The sequence below is a fragment of the Leopardus geoffroyi genome, chromosome C1 (genome assembly GCF_018350155.1).
Source record: "Leopardus geoffroyi isolate Oge1 chromosome C1, O.geoffroyi_Oge1_pat1.0, whole genome shotgun sequence".
In the NCBI taxonomy this organism is placed as follows: domain Eukaryota; kingdom Metazoa; phylum Chordata; class Mammalia; order Carnivora; family Felidae; genus Leopardus; species Leopardus geoffroyi.
The window spans coordinates 107,431,310-107,443,186 of NC_059328.1; the positions used below are offsets into that span (position 1 = coordinate 107,431,310).

The 11,877-nt window shown below is 48.0% G+C and overlaps 1 protein-coding gene across 3 annotated transcripts; it reads left to right on the forward strand.

Annotated features, from left to right (window-relative positions):
• The first annotated feature begins 5,848 nt into the window (after positions 1–5,848).
• IVL (involucrin) lies at positions 5,849–8,835 on the forward strand. 3 transcript variants are annotated; one of them, XM_045479305.1, is made up of 3 exons: positions 5,849–5,969; positions 7,384–7,776; positions 7,840–8,835. In XM_045479305.1, the coding sequence occupies exons 2-3, from the start codon at positions 7,407–7,409 to the stop codon at positions 8,523–8,525; spliced, it is 1,056 nt and encodes a 351-aa protein (XP_045335261.1). In that variant the 5' UTR covers positions 5,849–5,969; positions 7,384–7,406; the 3' UTR covers positions 8,526–8,835. The 3 variants fall into 3 exon arrangements, with proteins under 3 accessions (XP_045335261.1, XP_045335259.1, XP_045335260.1); XM_045479303.1 differs by having other exon boundaries at positions 7,384–8,835; XM_045479304.1 differs by lacking the exon at positions 5,849–5,969 and adding an exon at positions 6,319–6,449 and having other exon boundaries at positions 7,384–8,835.
• Positions 8,836–11,877: the final 3,042 nt, after the last annotated feature.

An 11,877-nucleotide genomic window follows, 5' to 3' on the forward strand; every position in this document is an offset into this window, starting at 1 on the left:
GCATTGAAGGGTACCCACATGTCTCAGTTTCTGTACCTGTGGCTCCATCCAATGGGGTTTTCCTGAGAGAAGATGCAGCACCCCCCACATAAATCTAGGACTTCCTGAAGTCATCAGTATCTCCCTGTCCAGCTGGGAAGGTAGGGTGGCAGGCCAAGGCCCACACCAGTACACTGGCTCAAGTGGGGCCCCAGATGCCAGCATGTGTACTGACTCTGCACTGGGGCCCGGTTTGCTGGAGATAGTTAAGTGGGAAGGCACATTTCAGGGAGGAAATAGGCACTGTTTTATAGTCTGGACCACACCAACCCATCTGGTGGCCTGGGCCAGTTGGACAGCTTCATGATATAGATGAGGTTAGAAAGGGGCCATGGTGGGGCGGCTCACAGAAGCTCAGTAGGATCCAAGAGAGGCAGGGAAATGTAGGCACTAACTCCTCCTAGTGAAAGCCTCTCCTCCAGATGGCCCCGATCACACACACCTGCACACACTTACTCACACACACTTGTATATACACACGTGTGTGCACGCATATACCACAGGTATTTGAGTGGCCCTGCAACCTCTTGCAGAAGTAATTCTAAGACTAATCACTCCTCTCAGGAGGCAGCTGATGCAGGGTCTGGTGCCCCATCCTCCCTAACGAGCAGGGGAGGAAGAGGGCTGGAGAGTGTAAAGCCAGGAGGTCGGCCAAGTCTTGGGGCCAAGTCCTGCCTCCTTTGATTTGTCTGATCACTGGCAACCCTTCTCAGGGGATGCACAGCTGGACTTGGTCCCTCTCTCCCCTTTTGTTCTGCACCTGCCTCGTGTCTCTGCTCTCTGATGTCCCTCACTATTCCCTCCACCCGTGGCCTTATCACTCTTCCAGTCTACCTTACACCAGCTGTGTCCTTCCCAGCGCCTTCAGATCCTGCACACAGCCTGGTGAAGTCTTGCCCCACGTGTTCTTTGCCCATAATATGCATTCTGTGTGGCTGGTGGAGACCTTGTCACCAATCTCTGGCTGTCCGTGCACTCCTCAACTGTCACAATAAAAGGAAGTGGATTCCTTTTGTTGTCCACATCAAAGTTAGACCCAAACGGCAGCCTGTCTTCTTCCCACACAGGCCCCCAGGCCCCTCCAGGAGCTATCATGCTGTAGGAACGCAATCTCATTTGGATTTCTCAGTGAGCCCAGCATAAGGGAACACAACTGGTCCACATGGGGACTCATGTGCACAAGAGAGATCATCTCGTGGGCTAAGCTGAAGCACTGCCAGAGGCCCAGGAGCAGACTGACCCCAAGAAGGAGCATATGGGAAATCAGAGACCTAACTTCTGTCTCTATTCCACTCCCATGCACTGTGGGCCTTTGGGGCTTTAGGCCTCTCACTGGCAAAATGAGAAGGTTAAATCTGTTGGCTCTGGAATACCATTTATCCTTAAAACTCTATATTTAGGCAGGTAACACACTGACTTCTGTCAGAAAACATGGCCATGACCCCCAACAATAAAACAGTTTGAGTGCAGTCTATGTGCTAACCACATATATTACCTCACCAAATCCTCACAGGAATAGAAGGAGGTATTTGTATCCCCATTTAATAGAAAAGGAAACTAAGGACCATAGAGTAAATGTGACATGTCCAGATAACAAGAGGTACAGTGAGATTCAAACCCGGGCCTGTCTTATCCCAAAGCCAGTGTCCATCCTTGAAAAGTAACACTCCTCCAGGTTGTATTAGGCTAAAATATACATCAATACTAGCCAGGAAGTAGAGCTTTCTGTTCCCAGGACTAACAAGGGTCAAAGCAAGTGCATTTTTGCTGAATCTGAGCCAGGGAAGACTGGCCCTTCTTCCAGAAAACCCAGAACTGACCACAATGGGGTCAGTCAGTAAATGGTTGACAGAGTTGGAAGATGTCTGAAGTTACGTAATGAAATCTGCCACCACCATCAGATGCTCAGGCATCTGGGAAGGCAGCCTGGTAAGGAAGAGAGCCCACTACAAGGAGATCAGGATCATGTGGGTTTAAACCTAGCTCAATCGCAGACCTCCTAGAGGCTCTTGGGCAGCTCATATCTCCTCTCCAGACTTCAGTGCTCACCTGTCACAAGAGGGGTCTGGCCCCCTTGCTTTCACCTGGCTGTTTTTGGAAGCTCCTATGCACCAGGCACCAGATGAGGCCTTCCCCATTCATTAAGTCCCCTCTAGTTCAAGCATGCCACTGCATTCTGGGCCAAAATTCAACCACAAAGAATTCAATTTCCCAAACAGTGAGCCCAAGGGGAAGGGCACCTGCCAGCTGGAGGGGAGGGCACTAAGCATCTCTGTTTCTCCCTACTGACAGTCTTCCATGTCTTTGCTCTTCTTGTTCTAAGAGCAGAGTCACACATTGCCTTCTACAGCAATCAGCACTGGGACTGAAAGTGGGAACCAGCAATCCCATAGGTCAAGGAAGGGAAGCCAGAGGAAGACAAACAGGGACAAACAGGGCACATCACGTGAGCCAATCCAGAGCCCTGGGGAAGGAGAATCAGACTCCTGGCCCTTTATGGGTCTCATCTCTCGTCCTTGCTTTGTTTCCTCCTGGAACAACAGATGGACACAAGAGGCGAATGAGGAGTGAAGGTCAGGTTTAGGAGGCCATGAAGGAGGCCAGCAAGGACTCAGGGCACGTGGGGATCCTACCAGTGCAGGTTGCAGATTGAGAGATGATGTCAGTGGCAGTGACTCTGGCAGAAGAGGAGGCTTATGGGGAAGAAGGACAAGTTAGCAGCCTCAGAGAGTGGGGGCACTGCCTCACCAGGGAACAGCTTGGGCATGGCCACCCAAAGTGGGAACGAGGGACCTCCTGGTCCAAGTCACCTTCCTAGGACCATCTGCCATCACCCCATACTGACAGTTTACTAAGAGCTGTCCTTGACATCCTGCCCCCAGAGCAGTGAAATGCTGTGACCAACGCTCCCTCCCCCTATAGCTAAGCAACAGTTCAAATGGGCTGTCTCGCTTAGGGAGAAAGAGAACCCAGCCAGTTTCTGCTTCTTTGACAGAAGTATCTGGAGCCTCCCTGGGTTGGGGAAGAGCTGGGGTCAAGTCCTCTGCATGTGTCATGGGATATGAGCTCATACTCATTACACTGGGCGGGGGCTGGACAGTTACCCAGACTCATCATGTGCACCCGGGGCCTATGAGGTCACTCACACAGACACTGAATCTCCTCCATATGCATGTATGTCTGTCACCTAAATGGGGCAGTCTGAGGGCAGAGTCTGGCACCTCTGAGCCCCTAACAGGCTGGGGCTTCTCTAAACCCTCCCCTGCCCACATGGACTCCCTCAGTTCCCCACTCCACCCTTCTCCCTACACCCTAGCTTTGCCCAGTGACCAAAGGTTCACACACACGGTCTTCCCCCAAAAGCTCTCATTATGCTGTGAATCAGAGGGCGGGAGGCAGATCTGGCAGATAAGAGCCCCTAGAAACCCATAAGACCGGTGTGACTTCCTTGAGCAGGGTCTGCTGCCCTGGGACTGACTGTGAAGGGCTGGGGAGAGGCCGATTCCTCCCATGTGAGGTCAGCATCCAAGTGCAAGGCATGAGTGTCCATGTGAGGATACTTGGTTAGTTCTTCACTGGGGAAGGGGAGGTCAGAGGGTGTGAAGAGGGCTTTTCTTGTCCCATCAGATAACGTAGTTCCTATGCTATGGGGGAGGAAGTGTGAGGTCCTGGGTGGGTTCAGGGAACAGAGATGGCATGAGCAGACAGTGGTACTCCAGGGGCAGAGGACCCTCCACCTGTTTTTCCAGACTGAGCTCTAGGAACATGGCAAAATTAGCATTATAAATAGATATTTATGGGGCTGGAAGGAGATGTCTGTCAGGAAACCACAGGGAATCAGAATATTCCTCACAATTAGCCCCAGAAATGAGTATTTGCTTTCATATTATTCTAATATTTCCTTTTGATTAGGTTGTAAAGAAGAGAGTTTAAATAAATGATATCCACAAAATAAGCTATTAACCAATCATTAAAAAGAAAGGCATGTTAGGGGTGCCTGGGTGGCTCAGTCAGTTAAGCATCTGACTTCAGCTCAGGTTATGATCTCACAGTTTGTGAGTTTGAGCCCCACGTCAGGCTCTGTGCTGACAGCTCAGAGCCTAGAGCCTGCTTCAGATTCTGTGTCTCCCCACTCTCTCTGCCCCTCCCCTGCTCACGCTCATTCTCTGTCTCTCAAAACTGGATAAACATTAAAAAAAAGAAGAGCATGTTATAATTCAATTTGGTTACACACACATTTGCACATACACAATGCTAAAATGTTTAATAGTGGTTATCTCCAAGTGGTGAAATTCACCATTCATCCATTCCTTCAACTAATACTTATAGAGCACTTTGTATATGTGATGGTTATGATGGATCCTGGGGACATTGCAGAAAACACAGCAGGCAAACCCCCTGCCTTATGGAGCTTATTTTCCAGTGGGAAAGATAAAAAATAAGTAAGTGAACAAATCTCGACTATTATTAGTGAAATGAAGCGAACCAGAAGATAAGCCTCTAGGTAGGTAGTCAAGGAAGGCTCTCTGGCAGACCCCAACACTTATACTGAAGCTAAAAGACACAAAGAGTTAGAGACCCTGGAGGAGCCTGCTGGCTGAAAGAGAGTAGACACCAAGCCCTGAGGTGGGGAGCCCTGGACTTGTCCTAGGAACTGAGGACACTTTGTGAGGGCCTTTGAAACCATAGCAGTGAGTTTGGATTTTATTCCAGATGAGCTAGTCACTTTCAGCACTGAGGAGGGATAAGTTTCAACCCTTACTCTGAAAGATTGTTTAAGCTATTTTTAGAGAATGGTTTGGAGAAAGCAATGAATGATTTGGTGTTGATCAAAACCGTTATGCATTCGAAAAAAATGTAGAAAAAAGCAATAAAAAGCAATCATAAAAAGCAATATTTATTATTTTATATATTGTGTATTTAATACTTGTTTCTTTGCCTGGACTCATCCATGCTTTGGATTATTTTTTTTTTAATTTTTTTTTCAACGTTTATTTATTTTTGGGACAGAGAGAGACAGAGCATGAACGGGGGAGGGGCAGAGAGAGAGGGAGACACAGAATCGGAAACAGGCTCCAGGCTCTGAGCCATCAGCCCAGAGCCTGACGCGGGGCTCGAACTCACAGACCGCGAGATCGTGACCTGGCTGAAGTCGGACGCCCAACCGACTGCGCCACCCAGGCGCCCCCATGCTTTGGATTATTTATGAACATGGCTTTCTTGAGAACTTCTGTAACTACACACTTGCACATGGGACCTAGACAGCCCCTAGGTTATAGCAAAAGACTCTTACAAGCCTTCTACTCGATTCTTTAGGTCTAAAGTCTGACCCCCTCCAGCCAGGATTTATTTCCACATAGAGCGGAGTTATAGGTATTTCCTGAGAGCAGACAGGCTGTGGGCTAGTGGTCTGGCAAACTCATCCCTCATGAGATGTGATTCTTCCACCTTGACACCACATACGCTGGCCCGAACATCCCATAGAGGCATACAACTTTCAATTCTGTGCCCTTGGAAATGAATCTCTAGGTCTAATTGTGAGAATGACCCTGTTTTGCAAGTGAAGAAATTGATATTCAGAGAAAAGGCTTGGCTGAAGTCACAAAGCAATAGAAAAAGGGGACAAGTTTCCCAAGATGCCTCCCTCACCTCCCCATGCCCAGGTCAGATGAGTATCACAGGAATGACTGAGTCCCCAGAGCCCTCTGTGAGTCTCTGTGAAAAGGGACCCTGAGGGGTTTTCTGCTTCAGGTGCCTGTGATGAGTCAGGAAAGGGCTGGAAGAAGTTGACCAACTTGAGTGGTGAAACCAGTCCATCTTCTTCAAGCAGGGCAGGAGGCTGGGCTGGGGAACCATATAAGGGCACCCTGGCCCCTGCTCAGCTCAGCACTGCACTAGAGGCCTCCACTAGTGTCCCCACTGTGAGTCTGGTAAGTACTAGCTGGGAGCCCTGGGACTGGCACTGCACACTAGAGTGTGGTTGTGTGGCTAGCCTGGGTGGGTGCGTGGATCACTCTCAGACTGGATTCAGATGGACTCCATGTCTTTCCAGGTGGACTCAGGTCACTATACTGACAGACATATGCCACGGCATGGAAATACAGAACAGAGAGCAATCTGCTCCCCTCCTGTACCATCTTTTCTTGGTTTGATGTTTTGGAGAGAGAGGGGGAGAGAGACAGAGAGAGAGGAGAGAGAGAGAGGAGATGGGGATGAGGAGGAGTAGAGCCAATTTCTTCCCTGAACTGTCTTACTTGGGCTGACTGTGATTGTGCCTTCATCAGTGGGCAGGGGTTGAGGGAAATGCATGTGGCTCTTGCTATGCTGCAGAATGGAGGACTGAAAAATGGGGAAAGACTTCTAATTGGAGAGACCTAGGCAAAGCAGTGGCAGGAAAATGCAACTGAAAGGTACAAGATTCGAAAGAACTCACTCCACTTCTCAGGAACCTCCCAGACCTTCCCTCTACCCCACCCCACCCCACCCCCCAGGTGCTAGGGCTGCAGTGGAAGCTCCAAAGGTCATGAGAGAAAGCTATGGAGTGGAACAGGCCGATCTGCTAACTTTTCAGAGGAGAAATCTGAGGCCCAGAGGGGCTAAGCGACCTGCTCAGAAACACGCAGGCTTTCAGTGTGACACTTAAGCAGATTCTAGGTCATGTGACCAGTCCAGGGCATGTGCCATGACCCTGGCATGGACCACTGATTTTCTAGGACTCAGGAGTCCTCCAAAGTCCCTCTCTTCCTAGGGACTCACCTCTTCCCATCAGAACTCATCTCTCCTTCTTGGTCAGTGGAGGTTAGAAGTAGGGGCAGAGGCAGGATGGCTCAGTGATTTAAGTGTCCAGCTTGGTCTTAGCTCAGATCATGATCTCATGGTTTATGGGTTGGGATCAAGCCCTGTGTCCGACTCTGCATTGACAGTGCAGGGCCTGCTTGGGATTCTTTCCCTTTCCTTCCCTCTCTGTCCCTCTGTCCCGACCCAGCTTACACTCTCTTTTTCTAAAAAAAAAAAAAAAAAAAAAAAAAAAAAAAAAAGGAGCGAGGGCAGAAGCAAGGATTAGGCAAAAAATGGCACCTAGCCGACCCTTGTCCAGAAACTTCAAAGACAGACCTCTTTGTTAGCTCTTTCTGGGAACAAGAGGTTCCCAGGAGGGTCTTTCTTGGCTGTCCCCCTCCTCCCCTCCACTCTGTGATTCTGGGGAACAGCAACCCAGAGTGGGTAGGAGAGCCCCAACCCAAGGTAAGAGAAGGGATGCTGAGAAACCAGGTACTGCTACAGATTGCAAGGATTCATCTACTCCCTCTGCCTTCAGTCACCCTTCTGACCCCTCCTGTCTTTTAGGTTGATCTAAAATAGCTTCCAGGATGTCCCAGCAACACACTCTGCCAGTGACTCTGCCTCCCGAACTCTGTCAGGAGCCCCTCAAGCCTGTTTGCCCTCCCATCAATACCCAGCCTGAGCAAGTGAAACAGCCAACCCCACTGCCTGCCCTGTGCCAGAAGATGCCCTCTAAGCTCCCAGGGGAGGTCCCCCAGGAGCATGGGGAGAATCACACAACTCTCGTGAAGGGGGTGACTGAGCAACAATGTGAGCCACAGCAGCAGGAACATCATCTGGAACAGCAACAGCAGCAACAGCAAGACTCACAGCAGCAGGAACAGCATCCGGAACAGGAGCAGCAACAGCAGGACTCACAGGAGCAGGAACTTCACCTGGAACAGCATCTGGAACAGAAGCAGCAGCAGCAAGAGTCACATGAGCGGGAACTTTGCCTGGAACAGCATCCAGAACAGCAGCAGCAGCAGCAGCAGCAGCAGCAGCAAAAGTCACAGGAGCAGGAACTTTGCCTGGAACAGCATCTGGAACAGAACCAGCAGCAACAAGAGTCACAGGAGCAGGAACTGCACCTGGAACAGCATCTGGAACAGCAGCAGCAAGAGTCACAGGAGCAGGAACTTCACCTAGAACAACATCTGGAACAGAAGCAGCAGCAGCAAGAGCCACAGGAGCAAGAAATTCACCTGGAGCAGCATGTGGAACAGCAGCAGCAGAAAGAGTCACAGGAGCAGGAACTGCACCTGGAACAGCATCTGGAACAGCAGAAGGAGCAGGAAATACAGCAGCAGCAACAAAAGGAACAGTGTGAGGAACATCAGGAAGCAAAAAACCTGGAGCAGCAGCTGGAGCAGGAGAAAGCACAAAGGAAGCAGCAGCAAAAGGAACAGCTGGGACAGGAGAAGAAGATCATGGGCCAGCAACTGGATGGAGATCTAGCAAAGAGAAATGAGCACCTGGAAAAGAGAGAAGAGCAGCAGCCAGAGCCAGCAGAGCAGCAGGAAAGCCAACTGACGCAGCCTGCATTTGTCCCAGCTCCTGGCCAGGTCCAAGAGCCCCCTACTAGTCCATCCACTGAGGGGAGAAGTCATGCCCCTCATAGACCAACAGCAGCAGAAGCAGGAGGTATATGGCCCCCCAAAATATAAGTAAGCACCCCCAGTCCCAGAGGCTCTCAGGCTATCCCACACAAGTGACAAGAGAGCCAGTGGCCTCTCTTACCTCAGGTCCCCAGCCTGGTGGCCCACCTCATGTGTGAACCTGCCTAACCCTGTCCTTCTGCATGTTTCTTTGATGGGGCTGGGAGAAGGGAAAGTTATTGCCCAGAACCCATCCCTAATGAGCTCAGTCCCAACAGGTGGCCATGGCCTCTGTCACTAATTCTGACTTTGTCCCCAGTATTATAGTTGAATCTGTGAGTATTTACAATAATACAGAATAAATCCTGGAAGTCTGGGATCCTGTATTCTCTTTGTCTTTTCTCCTCTGTCTCTCACCATGTAAAGAACCTGTGCGTGAGTCAATGGTTGCAATGGACTCTCTTGGCCAATTCCCAAAAGAGGACAGACATCTTTAATTCTGTTCCCCAAACCACTCAGTGCATTCAGCAACTTCTTAAAAGGAAACAAAACCAAAACCAAATCAAACAAAAATAACTTCACTCATGTACCTGAAATCAATGTTTGCCAATTGCTGGTCGTGAAACAGGGACAAGTTATTCTGGTTGGGGGAAGGAGAATCTGTCCACCTCATTCCAGCACTGCCTCACACCACACACTAGGCTCAATCCTAGCCCCTGGCCAAGCTCCACACGTTGCCTCCGATCTCCTTTCATCTCCTCACATCAGGGACGACCACGGGAAGACAACACCAGGGAGGTGTGGGGCTCCACCTGGGTTCTTGTCCTTTTCTGGGTGTTCTGTCTACAGAATAGCTTCCAAGAATCTTATGAACTGTCTACTTGGCTAAGGAAGATTTTAAGAAAGTGATAGGAGCAGAATTGAGCAATGTGAGAAGAGGAGACAAACTCAAGACTGGTGTCTGATGGGGAAAGTGACAGTGTGACTAAAGAAGGTAAAGATTGGGCTTGCTGTAATCATGGGAGTGCCAAAAAGGCTGTAGAAATACCAACCCAAGGCCACTGCAGTCATTACCCTTGATGACACTTCTCCGGTTTTACTGCCGTCAGTCACATCAGGACTTGGGACACTCTCCTAAACTCTACTTTAATGCTCCAAATCACCTGCCTTTCACTATTTAACCCTATCATTGCAAGCAGGTTGTCTTAAGCCACCCAAAGCTATTTTATCACAGCAATGAGTATATGTCTGGGGTATATTGAGACGTCCATAGGCAGCCAGATTCAACAGACCTGAAAGGCACTTGGCCTCCCTCACTCCCCGCCCAACCCCATGGCAACACTTGCCATGTCTCCCCCTTAAGTACCCTTTCTGGGGCTGTGATACCACCATCTGTGTATTCATCTCAGGAGAGACACCATGATCACTCCTCCTCCTCTTCTTCCCCAGGCCCTGCCCAGGACCACTTCCTTGCTATCCCTGCAACATGCCCAAGCTTGGACTGAGATCATTCCTCACCTCCTCTATTGCAGTGGCCTTCAAGCTGGTCTCCTTTACTCCCTGGCTCCCTACACACCCCACATTGCACGCATGACACAGAGGACAGGGTATTCTACTTAAACTTCTGATCTAACCTCATTGCTCCTGCTAACACTTGTCAGTGGCACTCATTACAGATCTTCCTCAGCTTACAGTAGGGTTACATCCCGCTAGACCTATCATAAGATGAAAATACGCTTAATACACCCAACCTACCAAACATCAGAGCATAGCATAGCCCACCATAAACATGTTCAGAGCACTTACATTAGCCTATAGTTAGGTGACATCATCCAATACCAAGCCCATTTTATAATGCAGACTTGAACATCTCATGTAATTTATTGAATTTTGTACTGAAAATGAAAAACAGATAGGTGGTATGGGTACAGAATGGTTATAAGTGTCTCAGTTGTTCACCTTTGTGACTGTGTGGCTGACAGGGAGCTTGGGCTCCCTGCCACTGCCCAGCATTACAAGAGAGTAGCAACCACACATTGCTACCCAGGAAAAAGTCCAAATTCAGAATTTGAAGTTTGGTTTCTACTGGAGGCATAATGTTTTCACATCATTCCATAGTCAAAAAATCCCAAGTCAAACTATAGTAAGTTAGGAACCATCTGTACTTACTTAAAGATGAACACACTCCAGTCCTCCCAACAGGACAAGAGTTAAGAGAATCCTGGGTAGGACTGGACAGGAAGATTGGGGGTCAAGGGAGAAGTTACCAGAAAAACTCAGAGTCTTAGGTTTTGATTTTTTTAAAATAAACTTTATTTTAGAGCAGCTTTGGATTTACAGAAAAGTTGAGAAGCTAGTACAGAGAGTTCCAACACACTCCACACCCAATTTCTTGTATTATTAACATCATACATGGATATAGTTCATTTATTACAATTAATAAATAATATTAATATATTATTATTACCTAAAGTTCATGATTTACTCTGATTTCCTTAGTTTTTACCTAATGTCTTTTTCTGTTCCAGGATTCCACCTAAGATGCCCCACTATATTTAGTCATCTTGTCTCCTAGGCTCCTCGTGACTGTGACAGTGTCTCAGACTTCTCTTTTTTTTTGTTTACCTTGACCGTTTTGAGGGAGTAGCTATTTTGTAGACTATCCCTCAATTTGGGTTTGTCTGATATTTATCTTATGATTAGAATTAAGTTGTGGGGTTTTAAGGAGAAAGAGCATAGGGGTAAAATTTCATTGTTATCACATTATGTGAAGACTCCCATCTATCTATAGTGTCCTGTCCTGAGTGTCAAGTATCAACATAAATTGTTTGGAATTGTCTGTATAGGAAATTTGTTTCTTCCTTCTTGCTGTTTATATGTTTAATCACTTGTTTATATCAGTATGGACTCATGATATTTATTTTATATTCTGGTTTATAATCCAATAGTTATTTATTTTTCTTTTTTATTGTGGTAAAACACACATAATATAGGGGTGCCTGGGTGGCTCAGTCAGTTAAAGCATCCGACTTCAGCTCAGGTCATGATCTCATGGCTTGTGGGTTTGAGCCCTGCATTGGGCTCTGTGCTGACAGCTCAGAGCCTGGAGCCTGCTTCCTCTCTCTCTGCCCCTGCCCCTCCTCTGCTCGTGCTCTGTCTCTACCTCTCAAAAATAAATATTAAAAAAAAATTAAAAACCCCACATAACATAAAACTTACTATCTTAATAATTACACAGTCCAATCGCATTAACTACATTTATTTTGTTATGCAACTTTCCATCTCCAGAACTCTTTCATCTTGCAAACCAATCACAACAATGGCAACCACCATTCATTCTCTTTTCTTGGCTTCTTTTTGTTTTTTTAAAAAAACCTCTCCTTTCCCCCAAATGCCAGCCTCTGTTAATTATCATTCTACT